Here is a 21,577-nt window from a genome sequence, read left to right on the forward strand (position 1 = left end):
GACAAGAGGTGTCAAAGACTCTATATTTCATTGTCCATTATCTATGAGTCAGGGTTTCAACATAAAATTGTTTTTCTCTTCAGGAGTGACAGCTGCAAAGGACCTCGGGAGAAGGATGCCATGACCACATTTGGCAGCATTCAATAAAACAGCATGGCAAAACACAAACTGTTTATCTGAAAGAAGGGTCTACTTACTTGACACCAGCTGAGAAGCTCACCACAGGGAAAAAAAGTCCATCCGTATTGAAGTTCTCAAACATTCCTTGCACAGGCTGCCCATTAATGCGGAAAGAAATGCTGGGTGCCCCTAAATCCAAGCAGCAGCTGACCACGTCCTCAGATGCTAGCAAATGCTGATTGACAGATGCCACCGCTCTGGGCACTCGACCTAATAAGCAGGCATTCACAGAAAGACATGTTTTTGACTTTGAAACTATATTTGCAAAGACTTATGTGATTTTTTGGGTGGCATTTCAAAGTTCAATGTTTTCTTCTGAACTCAAAATATAGAATCATAGAATCATAGAGTTGGAAGAGACCACAAGGGCTGTCGAGTCCAACCCCCTGCCAAGCAGGAAACACAATATATAACCTTGCTTAAAATAAAAGAACTTCCCCAAATGACCTTGCTCCTTCACTTCTCTTCCATATGCTTCTAATTTAATAGGCAAACAAATGAGATGTATGATCAAAGCTCATAAATTAGAGAACAATGCTTAAACAAAGCAAACATCCACAGCTGGAAATTATGTCCTTCTATTTTGGCTTACACTGACATACATTCTGACATGTACACACTTCATGTAGTTCAAGTAATTCTTTTATCTTCTGTTCTTGCCTTAGTCCATTATTTGTCAAAGAATGACCGCTCCACGCTTAAAACGGGCGGCGCCCTTTGCGTGGACGCGTGCAGCCCCTAGATCTGGAGCTCCATCAGCATAGGCTTGGCTTTGCCTTCCCTCAGGTGGGATACCTGGAGGTCTCCGCCTACCTCAGTCAGTTGTCCAATCCCACCTAGGGGAAGCGTTGCCAAGGAGACCAGGCCAGGTAGGGGAGGGATTACCTGCCCACACAATAGAGGGAGGATCTTACCTGGGAATCCTCACTTGGCTCCAGAGCTTCTCCCACCCTACCCACCCTCAGTTAATGTCTTATTTTGCAGGTTAACTTTTCTTACAGGTTTTGCAGGTTAACTTTTCTTCACAGGTATGCGGGCGCTGCTACGTTAAGGTCGCTGTTAAAGGGCCGGAAAGGAATTTCCCTGCATTGGCAGGTTTCGCCTTTCCCGTAGCAAAACGTCACAACTTTGGCGGTATCAGGCCTTGGGCGGAATCCTTTTGTCCATCTTCCTCTTTGCGGCGGCGATACCAGGGTTCCCCGTTAAAGGGGTTTTCTGAAGGGAGGCTTTGACCGTACGCCGAAAGGTCGTCATTGCTCTTCCCTACGGGGGCGGCTATCTCTGCTTGAACATATGTTCTCCAGAGCCGGCCCATCCCCCCCCCACACACTGGATAACCCTGATGCTCCCTAGGTCCCCGGCGGGGACTGGGGAGGGAGAACGCCCAATGCCTTAGCCAAGGTCTACCCACATTTGAAATTTAATAAAGTTGTGGCCAATTTAATCCCATAGCACGTTGTCTTGAGTCGTTATTCCACATGACGGGGGGACCGCGCGGGATCTGGGGACTCCGCCTGTCCACGCAACAATAATCATTCTTCAGCCCTTCATATTTCTCATCCTTGCTGCTCCACCCACCTCCTTTTTTATTCTGTTTATTTTATAAATGCTTTGCAGGATTTTACTGCATTTTTATTATTGCATAGCTTTTCTTGTAAAAACCAATGTGAGATGTTGGAATGAAGCACAGTATAGAAATTTAATAAATAAATATAGATCATGGTGCTCTTGCGGAAAGAGCTTTTCTGTAACAAAACATAGCATATAAATAAGACTTCAACTAATTGTAAGAAAAAGAGTATTAATGTTTCAGTAATATGCATTCAACATCCTCATCAGGCATGAATAGTATATTTCTATTCATACAAGAAATTCAAAACTTCAGTATAATGCCACTTCATTCTGTATTGTCTACGTCCCATAATCTTCTACAGGGATTTCTGAAATCTTTCTAAATTGAGGCTATATATCAAATATATTATTCTGCTCGCATGAATGTTATTAATTATAGTAAAAGCAAAAAAATGTATTTTTGAATTACGGCTTGGAGAGCACAGTCTTATACAAAGAAAACTCATTATCTCCCTTCCTGTTATTCAATTTCAAATAGCATGCACTTTTAAAATGCTCAATTTTCCATTTGATTTAACACAACAAAGGAGTTCTCCTATACAGCTCCCCTGAATTTAAATTGGGTTTGCATGTGGAATGTAAGCACAGCTCTTGAGTAAAACAAAACAAAAGGGAAAAAAACCTAGCCTAACACCTTTTAAAGGCTCCACATCCAATGTTCAGGTCATATTCTGAGTGGACCAATTTAAATCAATGAACTGACATTGGATATCACTTTAATTCTTTTGTGCCTGCTGCTAGCTTACTGTCAGCATTAATCTGTTACTCAGCACTTGGCATTTGAAGAGCTAAAGAGGTGCTTTTAAGAGGGCCAACATGTTTCATTAAAAAAAAACTCCCTACTTTGAGAACATTAACATTGTTTGCTCCTGTTCAGAGTTTTAAGTTAGTTCTCACCAGACCATAGATGAAGTCCATCAAAGCCATATGAGTATAGGTCATCACCAACACCGTTGCCTCCCCATCCTTCCCCACCTCCAGGATAAGGAGCATAGCCTAAAGCTGAGGCCCAGCCAACCCGTAGATGTGTAGGTTTTGCCGTCAAAAATGGATCTACTTGATCAATTATTAGTTCAAAGTACCATTTCTTATATTGTGCTGAGCCATCAGCAATTCCAAGAAATATGTTTGGCCGCATACTAAAAGAGAACAGAGAACAAAGAGTGTGTAAAATGCACAGTATTATGTCAACTTTGGATTCCCACATTGGGGAAAACCTTAATAATTATGAATAGTATATTTATCCAGATTAAATTAAAAATAGTAGAGAAATCATATAAGAAAAAACTGTTTCAGAGTTACCTAACCAGCAACAGACAGACACAGAAAATAGCAAAATAAAAGCTTTTGGTAATGCACATAATTTTAATAATAATATCGTTGTTCGCAGAGTAAGCAGTTTTGTGCTTGGGGTACTCAACTAAAAGTTTGAAAAATGCAGAAGACAATGTGGTGCAGCTGATATAATGCTGGTTTTGTATTCACCAGGCCCATGATCAAATACCTGCCCCACCATCATGTTCACTGGATAGTTTTAGTCAAGTCACCATTTCTTAGCTTGCTCTTCCTTAAAGTGTCATTGTCAGGATACAACGTAAGTGACCCTGATCGACTGAGATAAGAGTACAAAGAAATCTGAGGCTGCTGTGGTACACTTAAATATTTAGTGTATAACTAAATACTGTATAAAGGTAAAGGGACCCCTGACCATTAGGTCCAGTTGTGACCGACTCTGGGGTTGCGGTGCTCATCTCACTTTATTGGCCGAGGGAGCCGGCGTACAGCTTCCGGGTCATGTGGCCAGCATGACTAAGCCGCTTACTTTCCCGCCGGAGCGGTACCTATTTATCTACTTGCACTTTGACGTGCTTTCGAACTGCTAGGTTGGCAGGAGCAGGGACTGAGCAACGGGAGCTCACCCCATCGCAGGGATTCAAACCGCCGACCTTCTAATCGGCAAGTCCTAGGCTCTGTGGTTTAACCCACAGCACAACCCGCGTCCCAAAAATACTGTATACTTTTTACTAAATTACTATATACTGTAGACATACAGCATATCCCACCTTCCATTATGGAACCCAAAGCAATATACATATTGGTTCCCAGGCAGGCACTCATCCAGCCACTGACCAGACACAGACTTGTACAGCTTCAGCAAGGTGCTAGTCTCATATGTCACATCAATGGACTATGTGTCATTCATACAGGGGAAAATCCCTTTGAGCTGTGAAAACATGCTCAGGATCACACTGCACATTAGGAGCAGTTGGCATGGTGGGATGATCCCTGACATACATAGGCATTGCTGATGCCTCTTACCAGGAGAGTGCAAAGGCAAGACAACAAGAAGGCTGGGACTGTTATAGAGACCTTTCATTAGGTAAAATCTAATAAAGAACACACAATCACATGCCACCAATCCTACCTTGTCACATCATTCACAAGCCGTGTTTGCAAGAGCAGATCTCTTCGAGGAAGAAGATTGTCACAGATTAAGTTCTGATTAGCGCGCACCGCTACTCCATTACAAAGACAAAGAGAACAAAGCACATCGAGAACCTGGAAGACATTATTAGAAGCTAGCCTTGCTACATTCAGTACATGACACAACACTGGCTCAAGGTCTTATAACTGATAATTTTAATTCTAAGGGAAACAAACTGAAACAATTGGCCACTTTGAACATCAAAATAAACCATGGTTTACCATGTCATGAAGGAGCCACAGTGAGACTTAGGCTCATGTGCTCCTCTTCCCCTCCACTAGCAAAAACGGTTTCTGTGTTGATTAAATCCAGCTGAGCATTTCATTTGCTGGTTTTAGACAAAATGACAAGCTGTGATTAATCAAAGGGAAAATGAAAGCTTCCAAACTCATCCTGGTGGTTGGAGTGGAGGAAATGGGGCTGTGGAGCATGTGGGTGCAGGGATGAGGAAAGTGGGCAGGACCTGGAAGTGGAAACGAGCAGGTGAATGAAGAGACACCCATTTATAAATCACGTATCAAATCCATAAATGTGTGCGCTCTCCTCTTCCCTAGAGAAAATTATTTCTTCCACTTTACCGTAGTAGAATAGTTCATTAGCACAGGCAATAACTAAAAGTGAACAGGCTTTTCACTTAAATCAGGAACTGAAGTGTGGTTTTGTGCTGAATTTCAGGTCCTTGGCTGAAGGTGTCTACAAACTGCTTAAAATTTGTAATGGGCAAGGGGATTTGCACCCATGGCTGTAATAATTCAGGAACTGTAACTGTGGCAATCAGCACACATCCCCTGAAACCAGAATGTCAATAGGAGAGCATTACATCTGCATTGGCTCAGTGTTTGCTTGTAGTGCACTAGAACATTATCTAAGGAATTAAGGTTTAGCATAAACAGAGAAACAATCTATATTTTGAATTCACACTTGTACTTTGTTTGCAAACGAACAGGTTTTCATTATGTGGTTGCTTCTTTTTTTAACACAATATACGGGAGATATTATAAAGACCCATGTGTTTCATCTGCAGGTCAATGACACATCTTGCATTTGCCAGGCATACCTTATGGTTGCGCCCATGCTTATCCAGCAGCGAGATGATAGACTTGATATGACCTTCTTCTATCAAATTTAAAGCCTCTGGGCTTTCAATCAGGATGCAGTGCAACACCTCCAAAATACCTGTATGAATGCCACAGGCACACACATCATCTTAACATCTTAAGGAGACAGTGTACTGAACAAAATTCAAAGACTGAAGAAAATAACATCTTAAGGCAAAGGAAGAAAATACCTCCACATTCTTAGTCTATTATCTCTCTAGCCTACAAAACAATGAAGTTACTGAAATAGGCTTTCGGGACAAGAAAAAAATATTTAACTTAGCTCTCAATTTTCAAAAAGCAATAAATTACTAAACACACAATATAGGGGAAATATAAATACTTCTATTCAAACAGTGTCTTTATCAGAAAGCAGCAAAGTCATAAATGAAGAACAAGGTTCAATTGGAGGCTGCTTTTGAAACTGATCCATTAATACAGGTTGCATTTTGCACTTCAGAAAACATAATAAAATGTCCACATTTAAGAAGCATATAACCTTGCTATTTAAATATGTTGAATGAGTATGTAACCACAGATATTTATTAATTCACATTTTCTATGTAGAATTGTAGATTAACTAATAAATACTCAAAATACACAAAAGTACAATTGAAACCAAAATACAGTCAGAGTCGCCAGTGGTCTTTTCAGAGGCTATCAGAAGGAATAATAGCACATTGGCAAGTCACAGGTATGAGTAGAGCAGGGAGGGGCAGAAAAGTATCCTATTGAAATATATTATCTGTATGAAACCACTCTGAGTCAATAGCAGATTATCTGAAGCATGTATGATACCCTATAGACATTGTAAAAATGGCCTGTAGACTGTATACACACATTAAAACTGATAGCTGATTTATATAAAATAAAACATCTTACCTGAGGAAGATTCTAGTCTATCTAATTTACTAATTAGCCAATCAAGATTATTTGAAAACTGAGCACAATTATTTCTGTTACCACGAATGAGAGCAGCTGAAAGAAAAATGTGAGATGAACAGTCAATTCTGAGTTGAAATGCTTTAGAGGTATTAAAAAAGAGAGACTGTCATCTCTCTACCAAAATGCCTGCAGATATTTCACTACCTAACCAGTTATAATTAACATGACTTATAGAACAATGCTGTGGGCATATAAGCTCCACTGAGTTCAGTGACTATGGGCCTAAGTGGACAAGGAATTGATAACGGTTTATTGGAGCATTCCAATATTAAAGTCCCAGTAGGTATCAAAAGTTACTGACACTGGATAACCATTTGATATCATTGAGCCATCACTTACAGTTCTGACAAACTAAACGTACTTATATACTGCTTAAATTGCCTGATGTCTAATGCACAATTTTCATATAAACATTGATAACAGAAAACACTGTAAGCTCTTCCAGTCCCCAATAATTAGCAAGAATAACAGCAATTTTTGAAATTTCTGTTGGCATTACAAATGTATTTTTAGATTAAGTGGGAAAGGGACTTCTCAGTGAGGGAGACTGGGCCACAGCACTGATCCAGTACAGCTACGTTATTTTTCACCGCTATATGTCATAGCCTTATAGACACTAGTTTATCACACACACACACACACACACACACCCAGTACTAATTAACAGTTTAAATAAAGCCAAGATCTTTGCTATGATGGGGAGAGGGCACTTCTAAAGCTGCCTCTAATTTTCTCACATATCCTAGTGGGAGGATTTTCCACAGCTGCAGGGAGGCTGACAGAATGCTGAAAAGTGGCCCTTAAGTCCACCCACTAATTTAAAGGCACTATAGAATACATAATTATTATTCTGCAGCAGCAGCATCTGTACATGGAAAGGTCAGTAGTCTTCAGAAGGCTGAGATAAACAAGGGAACTTAATCACTGCTCCACAATAGTCTGCTATCTATCATAGCCATGACCGATGGAAAACTTCAGTGTGAGGATGGTGGCAGTACTGTACTGCCCAGGAAAATATCACCAGAATTAAAGTGGAAACAGGGCATTAAGTGTTTTTGATTTCCTAATGAGCAGGCACACACCATTATGGTCTTGTGGGTTTTCTTATAATTTGGGTGCAGGAGCCTTCAGTTGTTTTCATCTCCCTTCCTTGACTCTCTCTATAGACAAGTTAATTCTTTTGGAATCTTACAAGCAAGGGACACTTTCCTCAAAAAACGTAGGAATAGCCCAGTGATTTGTGGAACAGGCTCTTTGAGATGCAAAACTACATTACAATATCTTTAATTACATGTTAGAATAATTAGGATCTGAGAAACAAGCTTGTGGGCCATTTCTGAAATGAAGATTATGAAGCTCTTCATATTGCGTTGAATGTATTTGTATCAAACTGTCAGTTAGCGCCTCTACGCCATATAGCATACATCAACATAAAATAAATAATATACGTAGGTTATTTGTTGATAAGGGAAATTATTCTACCATAAGACCCCTGATGGATCAGACGCATCTAATGAGACAGCCTGTGTCCCATACTAGGCAACTAAATTATTATGGGAAGTCCACAAGCAGCTCTCTCTCCCTCTCTCTCTCTGCAGCTGCAGAACTCACCTAGCAATTTGTAAAGAAGGTTCAGAATTTCTTTCCATGCTGCACCATTTTCTTCTCTACCAATCCCTGTAAAGTGAGCAGTGCTATAGTAGACGTTTAGACGATCAATGCAGTTCAAGACCAGTGCCAGCATCCCCTGTAAAGACATCAGATAAAAAAATATGTGTGCATATGCAAAAATTTATTCCTTCGTGTTTAAAATGCATTTCAAGTACAATATGGAGCTTAAAAAAATTACTGGGTATATATGATTCTTCCCTTTCCCAAAGTAACATACCCAACGGTGACCTGAATTGGGAAGACTTGTGTATGCCATTTATAGTGCCACATATAATCTCTCCTATATTGCTAATGGCAGCTCAGTGCATGTTAAATAAAGGAAAGAGTGCAGGAGGAACAGCGAATCATCCACACATGGCTGATTTTCAGCAAAGAAAAAGATGCCAGAGGGTCAGATCACAGATCTTTGACATCCACACCATACATTTTATTATTATACCGCGTTAACAGTCATAGAGAATTCTGGTAACTACAGTTTGTTAGGGTGCTGGGAATTGTAGCTCTGTGAGGTCATCACCCTTAATGAACTACAAGTTCCAAGAATTTCCCAGTAATGGTATAATAGTGTTTTAAAAGACTGGTGAGGATGTAGCCAGTGTCTCATTTGGCCCCCACTGGGCTATTCCTTTATGCAGTGACAGATGGTGGCCCGGTTTCATGCTCCCAGGCTGAGAGCTCATCCACATTTCCCCTTGTCCTGTACCTAGAAAGCATGGGTCCAAGCAGTTTTGCCTTTGCCCCACCATTTCCCCCTGGAAAGCCCACTGTTTAGCACTAAATCAGAACAAATGGTAATCCATAGAAAAGCTACTGGCTGTTTGTTCTGATTCAGTGCTAAACCGTGGGTTTTCCTGGGGGAAAGCCAAGGGATAAATGGAAGTGTAGATGAGTCCTTAGAAAATGAGCAGCCTGAACATAAGGAGCAAGATTATTTCATTGCTCTGTAGTAGCCATGCTTGGTTCTTCTGGGTAATGGCCAGGGGCATTCTAAGCAGTACATATGAGCAGTCAAGGGCTGCCAAGACAGGGAAGAGGACATTGAAAGAGGTCCATTGTGTCTATGATGATCACATCCTACGTGACAGATGGAGCATGACCAACCACCTTTTTATGATTTCCATATTGGAACTATAAATGGACTCTACCCAACACAATTTTTTTAAAAAAAACATTCTTGCTAATCACTATTTAAAGGTCAATATTCTACTGTGGGAGGCAGTGGAAGACAGGAGTGCCTGGCGTGCTCTGGTCCATGGGGTCACGAAGAGTTGGACATGACTAAACGACTAAACAACAACAAATTCTGTAAGTTAAGTATTTTCAGACACCCTAAATTTATAAAGTACCTTTTTGCTGAACTACTAGAAATCTCAGAACATATTAAGAGGCATATTAAGAATTTGTGTTAAATAAAAACTTTAACCTTAGATGGTGTTGGGCAGAAGCACTCTCCCTTTTTGTGTGCCTCCGTTTTGCTTTGTTAATTGTCCCTCCCATTGACATCAGTGGAAAGAGGAATTACTATATTGGTTCCAGGTCTTTCTGTTGAGATTTAGAATCAGAGTGAGCATCTTCCTCTAAGGATATAGTAAGATCCTTGCTGGATCAAGCAAAATGCCCATCTAATCAAGCGTTCTGTTCTCACAGTGGCCAACCAGGTGCCTACCAGACACTCACAAGTAGGACATGAGCACAACAGCACTCTCCACACTTGTTTCCCCAGCAACTGGTATTCAGAGGCTTACTATCTTTGAAACTGCAGGTAGTATGCAGACACCATGGCTAGCAGCCATCTATAGTCCTATTCTCCATGAATCTGTATAATCCCCTGTTCAAGCCATCCAAGCTGCTGGCCATCGTTACAGCTTGGGGTAGTGAATTCCACAGCTGAACTATGTGTTTAACTCTGCAAGGGTGAATAAACGTAGTAGGATGGTCTGTCCCCAGAGGCCAATGGACCCCTGGGGTATTTTCCAGCTTCTACAGCTGATATTCTTGTTGAAGCCTTGGCTGATCTGCAGAGATGACTTGGTCATTTGACAGGATTGCAGTAAAAACACTCTGAAGCTTTTCTAACCTCTTCCTTGAATAGATTCTGTCTGTTCTTGAGTGAACGAAGCTTGTTTTGTTTATCTTCATGTTCCAACTCTTCTTCTGGAGGCAGAAAATATGTTATCAAGTCTTGCAGAGTCTGCAATACCTCTTCAATAGGCAGAGTGATAGGAGTTGAAGTTCTGTTGTTTCCACTAAGAATCAATAGGCAATATAAGTAAATTAGGATCAATCATGATCAGTACTAACCAAAACAATCATAATTCCGTTTTTAAGTATAGCTCCTCTTTCTCCCAGAGTATTAGGTACTACCTGGTCCAGAAACGGATAGTCTAAAAAGGGAGAGTGTAACTTTCATATGGGATACTTGACCAGAGACTCAAGCACCAGAGAAGCACCTCACCACCCTTCAGAAAAATGTGATTTATACATTCAAAATACAAAGACAAGGGGGCAAAATGGCTTATAGCATGGTGAAATGGATGGACCCTGAAGCACAATTCATTTGGATGGAAAAAAGATTGCCTAAAGAATCTCTCTTACATGTGTTAATAAGCTTACTAGTGCCAGGATGTTTGTATTATTACCAGCACTGTCTTGCTCACTGTAATTATTTAGCTTTAAAGTAATGACCACTGTCCATTCTTTTTGCGTTTTAATTACCAGTCTGACCCCACTCCTCTATATCTGCCCCAGCCATGCAAATCTATGCAAGTGAATTTATGATTACGCGTCATGTGTCCATGAAAGTTTATACACCATGATCAGTTTGTTCACTTTTAAGGTGCCACACATTATTATTTTTAATTCTGTCTACTTCAAAGTAACTTGTAACTCAAATCTGTGGACAGAGGAGACACTGAAAGTCTTCAAGCTGGGGTAACTATTATAGTGTTTGTACAACACTATCGATATACATTGTGCTTTGCAGAATAAGAAAGAAAAAAGTTAAGTCTCTGTGTGGCTAAGTTCCCCACAGGAACTTGATGGCACTGTCAATTCCTGCAAAAAGCAACCAGTAACTGCTCATCAGTTCAACCCTTCTGAATTGGCTCAATGACAGAGTTTCCCTATGGGCAGCTCAATCACACAATCCAGCTCTGCCGAAAGCAGTTTTGCCAACCCTAGTTGTGGGGCTTAGGAAGTGATGCTTAAGGGACTTTTGACAGGTGGGCAGGACAACAGCTCGGCCAATCATTTGATGTCACAATGACATCATGCGATTTACAGGGGTGGTTGTCCCATCTATCTGTCCAAGATGTCCCATGGGGGTGGGAACCGATAAGGATCTGGCCCACTGGGCCAAAAAGGTTCCTCACCCCTGTTCTAAAGTCAGAGTGGGAAGAAAACAGAGAGAAGAAACAAGAGATGAATAGGAGCAAACAGCATTATGCAGATGTCACTGTGGAATAGCATTATAGCTGAGATGGTGTGCTATACCTTATAAACTGACTAAATAATCTTGTTGTGTTGCGAATGATTCGAGCAGCCTGGGATTCTTCATGTTGACACCGCTGTAATGTGAGACCATCATCCATGTGTCCTTCTTGGTGTAATATAACCTATAATAATCAAAATGACACAGTGAGCATATTTTGTCCTTCATGCTCTTAAGTGCAATGTACCTTGCCAAAGGAATGATAAACTGATGTTATGAGGGAGGATGGGGAATGACTAGTACCAGTCCTGATACAGATTCATACAATATAACATTCATATGATATTAAATAATACGGATAATATATTTAGCTTGAACACCAGATAGCAAGTTGGAAAGGTTAGTTGAGAAAAGTGGGGAAACTGAGAAAAACTAAGTCGTTCTCCATGGCTTAGAGCAGGCATGGCCAAACTTGGCCCTCCAGCTGTTTTGGGACTACAGTTCCCATCATCCCTGACCACTGGTCCTGTTAGCTAGGGATGATGGGAGTTGTAGTCCCAAAACAGCTGGAGGGCCAAGTTTGGCCATGCCCGGCTTAGAGGAATGGAAACAAGCTGTGAGAATCTTCCTGTTGTGCAACGACCTAATACAACACTTCCATATTTATCAAACTTCAGTTCATTGTAATGTCCAAACAGGTAAATAATGGCTTGAAATCCCTCTAAACCAGCTTCCAATCATTGTTTACAATCCTAGTTTGGAGGGATTTTTCAAACCACAGTTTCCAAAAATCAAAAAGCACACTAAACAATTATTTTACCGACTGGGAAGTTTCCTATTAATCTGGGCATGAGCAAGTTGGCTCATTCCTGATATTCCAAACCATAGTCAGAGAGTATAGTGTCTGAATGCAGCCAAAATGTTGATCAGGGCGGTATCTTAGATCTAAAGCCTATGATCTTCATTCCAAAATTTACAGTAATTTAAAAATGAGATACAGTCATATACACCCACAAAATAAATAATAATATACTATTTCAGTTGTTTTAATAACTGAGATGTGTCTCAGAAGACAGAACAAAGCATTTTCTTTCCCTATTTCCACTTGGTATTTTAAGATCTAACGCCTCTGGTTAAAAGAAAGAGAGGAATGAGTGGGAGTTCCAAACACAGTTTAAAAACCAACTTACAATGCTGAAGGAAATGAGGCAGCTGCTGCTCATGGACTCTTTAGGAAGGCTCAGCTGTGCACATGCAATTCGTTGAACATTTGTCAAGGATTTCTACAGAAGGGAGCCCATGGGTGCATGCTGATGCACAGAGGCACATACTTAAATTGCACTGAAATCAAATATTTTGATCCTGGCACCATGCTAGTAACATGCAGAAGGCAAAGTGCAGATACTACAACAATACAAGCATGTTAGGAGACAAGTTGACTCAGAACCCCAAAGCTCCACCTGCAAAATCTCCTGCTGTGTAACAGCTCTACAGTGCAGCAGAACCACACAGAGAACTCCCTGCATCTCACATTTGGGCATCCAGCCACATGGGTCCCTGGGCATTCATGTACGCAGACACCTTGCTGCTGGAGCACTTATCAAAACATAAAAATGGTGAACATATTCACACATCTTAAAGGCTTATGTGTCTCCAGTCCTTATCTCCAAAGAATTATGGCATTATTCAACATCTCTAATTTGGATGAGTGTGTCTTAGAAAACAAAACAAAACAAAACAAAACAAAGCACAATACAATATTTACCTTTCTTTTTAGTGGTCCTAAACGGGTTGTTTTAGCATCCTGTGCTTTGTAAGTGAGCCACAAAGTGCTGGTTACATGTTGCACAAAACAAACAGAATCACCATACTTTATTTCAGGAACTCCCATGCCATCTATGTCACGTTTGTGAGCAGAATCCAGTTTTTCCTTCATGTCACAGAAGAAGAAAAAACAAGGAGGATGTTAGACGAACATAAGGAACACATAATTTGGAAGGCACAAGCGTTTTAAGATCTAGGATATTTCACAACTTCACAAACAAAAGAATAAAAAGGCAAAATGCATTTTTTATTGTTGCTGAAGAATACATTGGAGTAAGCATGCATTAGATTGTGAACTAGAAATGTATGGAGGACAGTCACACACTTCTGAATTAAACAGGAAACCCAGTGTCCCAAGTGTCATGTGACATTCAGAGATTTGATTGATAATTGCCCAAGTTGACACACAACTAAAAGTGACTATAACTATGGAAATCATTTCTGCAACATGCTGGATGTTATTTAAAAGCCATTTAATGTTAGCAGTATAGAACTGAACAGTGGGAACAAGAGTATTTTTCCTCAGTGTATGATTCATTCTGAAGAACAGGAATTACTTAATAAAACCTTTTTCCTTCCTGGTCTCTGCAGTTAAAGGGAGCAGTTTAGGGAGACACTGTGATGTTCAAGTCCTGTTTAAATCAGTAGGGCATAAGCAGTTATTTGTGTATCAATGATCCATTGATTTCTACTAGAACAAGGCATGGCTACTTTTTGCTAAATTGCACTCAAAGGGTTGAATTAAATGGTTACAAGAGTAGAACACAGCTTGCATAATTGATCTTCCCCTCTACTCGCTCTGCGGCCCCTGAAAAGCCTCCCTTGAGGCATGGTCCCCTCTCCTGAACATGGTGCACTGGCCAAAAGAACCTTGCATAAGCAGAGCTGAGGGAAAGAGGGATCATTGTGTGAGTTGCCTCCAACACATGCCTTCAGTTATTTGATATAACCCAAAGGCAATTCTACCCAAAGGCAATTGTGTGAGTGAAAAAAAGGGGGGAGATTAAGCTTTTCTGGAAAAAGAAATGCATTACAAAAGAAGACAATTTAATAATTGTTGTCTTAATTCTCTTTTTCACTTGAGTGGATTATAGCTGTCACATTTCATTGTCAATTTTAAGACTAAGGAGATAACACTGTCATGCTCAGATAAAATGAAATGAAATTTCACTATATTCCTTAGGGATGCTGTTATACTATGCCATCGCAAGCTGTTGGAGATTGCTGTGTGAATGTTTGCAGTCAGAACAAAAATATTAAGAATATTTGCAAAGATTACAAAACTCTGTCTGAAGTGAAGTGGAATATTTTCCATGTCACATTTTGAAAGTTAAGTGATTTTTTGCTCCTTCTGAGCACTCGGCGCAGAGTACAATTACACTGGCTCCTCATTATGAAGTCAATCAAACATACTTTAAAGCATATTTTAAATCTGACATGCCAAAAGCTGTGCCCGTATCATGCTGACCTCCCTGCTGCCTTGTCCCTCTGCCTCTTGACATCAACCTCCATGTTGGGCAGGGAGGTAAACAATGCTGCCAAGCCTTACAGTTGCACATCATAGATATTTAACACCTCAGTCCTTCACGGGAGGTTCATGAAAAAAAGCAGGCCGCTGAGCTGGCCAGATAGGTCTACAGTTCACAATTAGTGGCCATCACTTGTTACAAACAGTGTATTACAGAGGCAGATCAAGTCTTGTGTTTTCCATTTTTCTTTTGGTCAGCTTTCAACATTTTTATTATTTCTTGTAAGAAAGCAAAAGCTGTTTTTTAAATCCCTTTGGGCACTACCCACCAATGTGGCTGTGGGAAGCCTCTGTGAATGCAAGGTCCACCCCAAAGATTATAAAGATAGGGATGTGATCTCCCAATTTAAAGAGAAAAAGGAGAACAAATCTGAGAGGGGTTGAAGACGACCCCCACCCCCCGCCTATGGTTTCCATTTCTGCTGCCCGATTCCAAATCCCCCATTCCCCTCAGTAAATTTTGACCATTGGCATTATGGCCTTTTTGAAGTGGTTATGGGGTAGTGTTTATTTAGATAAAATATGAAGATTTTTGTAACCATTTGATGTAGAAAACTGACTTACTTTTGATGCTCTAAAGCAAAAGGAAGTTGATTTTGTGTCAGCTTTTTCTTTGTCTAACAAGACAAGACCCAGCTCTTCAGTTAGGGCCAAAAACTGCCCCGTTGTAATATGTCGAAGGCGAAAAGGCTGGCCCCAGCGGATGTTACTTCCACTCCAGCTAAAAAGTAGATTGAAAATATTAATTTCATGGTCTGAGTCAGTCGGAATGAAGATATTTATGCCATGATCCAGTAATAATTACACAGTTTTAGCACCCACAGATTGCTATGAGAGAATTAAATGCATGTTTAACTCACTAAAATAAAAATGTTTAACTCTGCTGAATCTCATTTCAAACTGAGTTCTTCCTCAGGGGCACTCTTGTACAATCAATATCACCTGCTCTATTTACATGGTTGAAAATTAATTCAAATGTATTTTTTTTCTTGTGCATGTCTCCTGCCTTCCCACTTTTTCTTAGATCTTAATTCATAAACCGAAATGCCTTATTGTTCATAGTTTATCTACTTTTACCCTAATGGTAATACTGATTTCATTTATTATTAAATATAAATTCAGTAAATAACATGAAAGTGTTTAACCCTGCCATTTAACAAGACAGAACCAACAACAGAAGCTCTGTTTCCAATTACTTTAGCAGAGCGATAATACATTTTTTGTTTGTTTAAATTACCTTATCCGAAGGGGTTCAACTCTCCACAGTGACCTTGCACGGACACCAGCTCCCCCTGCTTCAAAAAACAACCGCCTGCAAAAAAAGGTATTTTTATTTTTAAAAAAATAGATTTTACAAAAAGTCCCATTCACTTATGGACACCTATATTCCAATTTCAGTTGAATCAATGGGACTGAGATGAGTCTGGGAGAAATGCTGAGGCAGTTTGGCTCGGTTCCCCAACCAGCTGTCTGGAATTAAGCCCAGGTGTCCTGAAGAATTGCAGGAGGGGAAAAAGAAAGGCGTGGGACGAGCTGTTTCTGCTTCATAAGCAGCCAAGAACACTGAGGTAGGGGGACAGAAGGATCAAGCAGATGAAAATTGTGCGAGAGTAAAAACGGCAGTTATGAATACCGAGCAAGGAAGATTGTTAGTTGATATGTAGGAGGGAGTGGGGAGAGGCAGATAGTCCTTGAGGCACCCCTATGATCTGTGAAGAGCCACTTGTGAACCCAAGAGGCCCAAGTCAGGTCCTCTCTAACAAAAGAACGGCCTGAGGGCACTCTTAAGTGTGGTTTTGTGGCCTCTCAAACCTCTACACTCTATTTGTGGGCACAGAAATTGGGAGAACCATTTCAACAAAGTTCTCTAGAAGAAGGAAAAATACATATCAAGGGTTATCATTAGCAGTAGAACCACATTGTTCATACTCTCCTACCTACCTAAAACACGTATCTGCATTAAAAATCATGTGGCACTACTCTGATACTTTTAATACCAAGGATATGTATGTTAGACCACTGGAAGCAGAATTTTGAGCTACAGCTGCTAGAAATCAGTAGGTATAATTTACCTCAAGCAAGAAAACACTGGGTTTACACTTCATGGTTGTGATTTGAGTGATTTGTTTGATTGTATTTCTATGCTGCTTTTCATGCAAATGAGTTTCAAAGTGGCTTACTAACAAATAACAATAATGTAATAGAACACCACAAATACAACATAAATCATATAATGAGCAAACTATACAACACTGTTAACAAATCAGCAACTAAAAAAAAAGCTAGACATCACAATTGCAACAAAAGTTTTATAATATGATTTACAAATCAATATGACATTTAGAATCTATAAAACAATATTAACACCATTAACAAAATAGCAACTTAAAAAAGGAAGGTAAGCGCTGTTAAGTTCATAAGCACTGTGGAGATGTCCTATTGGACTAGGCAACATGCAACCAAGTTTAGCAAGAGGTAGGACTACAATCTAATAAACTGAAACCTGTTACTAATGCCTGCTGTAAAGAATAAACATTACAAAAGCAGCATCTCTGTTCTAGCACCAGGTGCATGTATCTCAATAGTCCTAAAAGCCCCACACTCAGGGACATGATGGCAGAATGTCTCCATTCTCTCTCCCCTTAGGAAGTATGCTGGTCTAGCAGCAGTCCTGATACAGATACAATAGCAGCAATGCCTGCCTGGAGATAGAACGAGGCTCTTAACTTTGAAAAATATGGCATTTACTGCTGAGCAAATGTGTTTGGGGTATGAGTCATTTTTACGTTCCTTAATGCAACTTATACCTGGACAAAATCGTAGCATCTTATCTTTCTAGTGAGTTGTAAATATGCCTACGGCACTATGACAATTCTTCCTTTTTTTCTCTGCATCCAGCCTGAATAGTACTGCAAGGATATAACTGCAGTGAAAATCTGGCACATTTTCCATGCACTGGGCAAAAACAGCAGATATTTTGGAGTGCTGCTGAACAAGCACTCTTTCTCTCTCCTCCCCCCCCCCCCCGCTCACCCTCTCCCTCTCTAACTATGAAGGCACTTTGGGATTTTCAGCAATAAAACAATGCGAAATTTAAAATGGAAAGTGTATTAAATATACATCATAACTCACTTGTGCGGTGAATCATTCTGTTCTGCAGATGGAATTGTTAAACACTCATCATGGCCGTGAAACAAACGTAATACATGCCCACCGAGTAAGTATCCTAGAAAAGAAGAATATTCCTCATTAATTTTGGCAGAATAATAAGTAACAGGTGTCTGGGAATCTTAAAATCTGAAAGCAGATATGTAAATCTTAATGTGTAGCATAGTGGCTAAAAGGGTGACCAGGGAAGTTCCTGGTTCAGATTCCCCCACCCCACTTAGTGATGAAGACACCAGCCAACCTTAAGTAAGTCACTAGAGATGTACAAATGTCACAGTAAACCATTGTTTAATCTGTTGAGAACAAGCTGCAATGAGTTTCTCTCTTTTTGGTGCAACTGTTTGGAAGAGTTTGGAAGTTTTCCATTTCCATTTATTAAAGTTAACTCCAAGCTGCCATTTCACCCAACCTAGAGATGGAATAATTATTAGTGATCCATCTCAATTTCATATGTGTTCATTAATAAGTCTATTTTGTCCCATTTCAACATTGGTCTATGGATTTTTTAAATCCATACAGCAATTCTTATTTAAAAACATGTATTATTACAAACTATCTATTCAAATTCATATTTTATCTCCACATATGCATTTCTAAAAGCATTTTAACCTAAATACAGTGGTACCTCGGGTTAAGAACTTAATTTGTTCCAGAGGTCTGTACTTAACCTGAAACTGTTCTTAACCTGAAGCACCACTTTAGCTAATGGGGCCTCCTGCTGCCGCTGCGCCGCCGCCGCATGATTTCTGTTCTCATCCTGAAGCAAAGTTCTTAACCTGAAGCACTATTTCTGGGTTAGCGGAGTCTGTAACCTGAAGCGTATGTAACCTGAAGCGTATGTAACCCGAGGTACTACTGTATGTATTTTGACACATTTTAGCATTCTCCTTGAGACAAGAATTGTAGCGCAAAATTCAGAGAAGAACAAAATCCTAAGGATAGTTACTTTCTACACCTGGTATTAGCCTGGAAAGTGTGAATTAGGTTGCTTCACTCGAAAATGCGGACTGAACAACAGTCTCCTTCAGCCCTAATCCCAACCCAAGAAACTGTGGCTAATATTAAATGTCATTTGTTTTAAAGAAACCAATTTTAAACCATGGGTTTATTGGGTTCTTGACTAGGGCTAGAGAATAAAATGGAAGGCAAACTCTTTTTCTCTAGAACAAAGGCCTCACTTTAAAAAAAACACAGAAAAAGACAAGTAGGTTAGATGAGCGAAAACTAAAACATCTAGAATTATTCTTCCTGTAGAGTAATAATTCTTCAGGAAAAGAAAAGGTTAGCATATAATAGCATAAGTATCCAAATTACTGAAATGTGTCAGGGGAGGCATGATTGATAAGTAAAGTCACCCCCTTTCACAAGCGGAATCATTTACAGAAAAATCAATACTACACAGTGGTAACATTTGTTTGGGAAAGGGTAAACAACCTGGCTGTTCTATAGATTTAGATTTTAATGGAAGGCAACTTTCCAACCCATTTAACACAGAGAGACAAAATGAAGGCATTTTATCTCCTGGGGGTAGGAGGAGGTAGGGGCAATTGTTCATCGTCATCTCTATATGAACTGTCCTAAACTCACTTGCTGAATAACCATCAAATTAATATTTATTTTAAGACAATTACATAGGAAATACCACTTGAAAGTGTTAGGCAATTGCATATTTCAACACCAAATAGCTGAAATAATTCGGGATTCAAGCCTAACGCTACTTAAATCAACAATCAGGGGATTTTGAACTGCCAAAGACTCATAGTTTTTATAGCTGACTCCCCCCTGGCTCCTGGGTATGGCTGTTTTCCCAAAGCCAGACTTTGCCAACCTGCTGCCTTTCAGATGTTTTGGACTACAATTCCCATCAGCTCCAGCCAGTCATGCTGGCAGGTTTGCAAATGGTAAGAAACCATGTTGGCTCCATTAGAAAACCTTCTGTGGGCTCTAGAATGGTGTGGGCAGGCTCATGCACTTAAAATAAAACTCTTCTATGTGGATGCAGAAAAACTGATAAAGTATCAGCACTGTGGACAGAGTATCTTTTTTAGAGTATTTTTTTAAAAAAATATGTTCTATCGGGAATTTCCCCTATGTATATACAGTGGTACCTCAGGTTACATACGCTTCAGATTACATACGCTTCAGGTTACAGACTCCGCTAACCCAGAAATAGTACCTCGGGTTAAGAACTTTGCTTCAGGATGAGAACAGAAATCTTGCTCCGGCGGCGCGGCGGCAGCAGGAGGCCCCACTAGCTAAAGTGGTGCTTCACTTTAAGAACAGTTTCAGCTTAAGAACGGACCTCCAGAATGAATTAAGCACTTAACCCGAGGTACCACTGTACCCTATTTAAATGAAAGCAGGACTTTTCATAGCAATCAGGGAGTATGATCTCTTCCTGTCTAGTTTTTTTTTTTTGCACATTTCTTGGTTTCTCTCCCTCCCTAAGAATATCCATGGTGCTTCCTGCAAGCCAACATTGAAATTGCTCCAAACAAAGCTGCTTTCAAGTACTCTCATTGGCACTGCAATGTCATACTATGATAAAAAGGTACAAGTGGGTTGTTTTTAGTGTGCTATCAGGATGTGACTGACGGCTTATGAAACCTCTGTACTGAACATAATTATGACATTAATGAAGTCTTGTTGCTGAGTAATGATACCTTTCTGTGAATTAGCTTGCATTTCTTTCATCTCTCCATTCTTTCCCTGTTTTCATTCACTGGTATCAAAAAGTATTATTTAAATGTCACATGGCGACATGCAAAGTGCTGGGAGCAATTGTGCACCACCCACACTCCTTTTCCCCAATCACTAGTTAGTGATTCACCCAGAAGTGCAGAAAACCTACACCTGCACACAACTCAAGTTATATTTAAAACGGCGCTGGTGTTAAAAATGGCTCAGATAATAGGATGGGAGTACTGGGACATTTAAAATATCCACCATGTCTAGTGCTACTAAAATGCTGAAAACAAAATGGTTTGAAAGTGCTCTCAGTATTCACTTCTCACAGAAAGATGCCAGGATTCTATCGTCCTAAAATCCAAGCTCTTATTTACATAAACAGAGAGAAAATTGAAATTTAGACTAACTGTGAATTTCTGTTAGAGGGTGAGGCTGGGAAACATTCTCTGGAAAGGATGGCTTTTCCTAGTGGGCTTGACAGAGTGTTTTGAACCTTTCACCCACTCTTCCATGGGGGGAGTTTTCCCTCCCTCCAGACCTGACGTGCCTGAAGTCTGTGCCAGCTGGGTCTTTTATTTTCTGCTAAATTCCCTCCATGGGGGGCTGATTCCATTCTTGTGTGAGTCCTCTTTCCTTCACTCTCATGTTGGTTCTCTCCTCAGTGTCCCTTGCTAAAAACGTGCGTGTGTGCGCACACGCACACACATGTGTGCAGGGGGGGGGGACAGGCTTTTAAAATGCTGATAAACATTTTCACAACATGGGGTCCCTTTTGTGAAAATACTAGAGAGCATCTCTCTATTCTATATCCATTCTGGTCCACTCAGCAAATGTAAAAAAGGTAAAAGATAAAGGACCCCTGGACGGTTAAGTCCAGTTAAAGGCGACTATGGGGTTGCGGCACGCATCTCGCTTTCAGGCCAAGGGAG

At 40.2% G+C, this 21,577-nt stretch overlaps 1 protein-coding gene and 1 long non-coding RNA gene across 2 annotated transcripts in view; one reads left to right on the forward strand and one right to left on the reverse strand.

The window, feature by feature from the left end:
• LOC310767021 overlaps positions 1–21,577 on the forward strand; it is a 962,895-nt gene that overhangs the window by 654,462 nt on the left and 286,856 nt on the right. The gene's annotated exons all lie outside the window — the stretch shown is intronic.
• RYR3 (ryanodine receptor 3) overlaps positions 1–21,577 on the reverse strand; it is a 265,223-nt gene that overhangs the window by 160,515 nt on the left and 83,131 nt on the right. The window contains exons 8-19 of the mRNA XM_083607824.1: positions 17,925–18,018; positions 16,030–16,104; positions 15,357–15,513; positions 13,206–13,370; positions 11,503–11,624; positions 10,088–10,256; positions 7,951–8,086; positions 6,277–6,372; positions 5,355–5,473; positions 4,238–4,371; positions 2,710–2,951; positions 198–390 (exon numbers count right to left, since the gene is read on the reverse strand). Coding sequence (XP_083463950.1) covers positions 198–390; positions 2,710–2,951; positions 4,238–4,371; positions 5,355–5,473; positions 6,277–6,372; positions 7,951–8,086; positions 10,088–10,256; positions 11,503–11,624; positions 13,206–13,370; positions 15,357–15,513; positions 16,030–16,104; positions 17,925–18,018 — 1,702 coding nt within the window. The remainder of the gene's footprint in view (positions 1–197; positions 391–2,709; positions 2,952–4,237; positions 4,372–5,354; positions 5,474–6,276; positions 6,373–7,950; positions 8,087–10,087; positions 10,257–11,502; positions 11,625–13,205; positions 13,371–15,356; positions 15,514–16,029; positions 16,105–17,924; positions 18,019–21,577) is intronic.

The sequence above is a fragment of the Podarcis filfolensis genome (assembly GCF_964270895.1).
Source record: "Podarcis filfolensis genome assembly, chromosome: 1".
In the NCBI taxonomy this organism is placed as follows: domain Eukaryota; kingdom Metazoa; phylum Chordata; class Lepidosauria; order Squamata; family Lacertidae; genus Podarcis; species Podarcis filfolensis.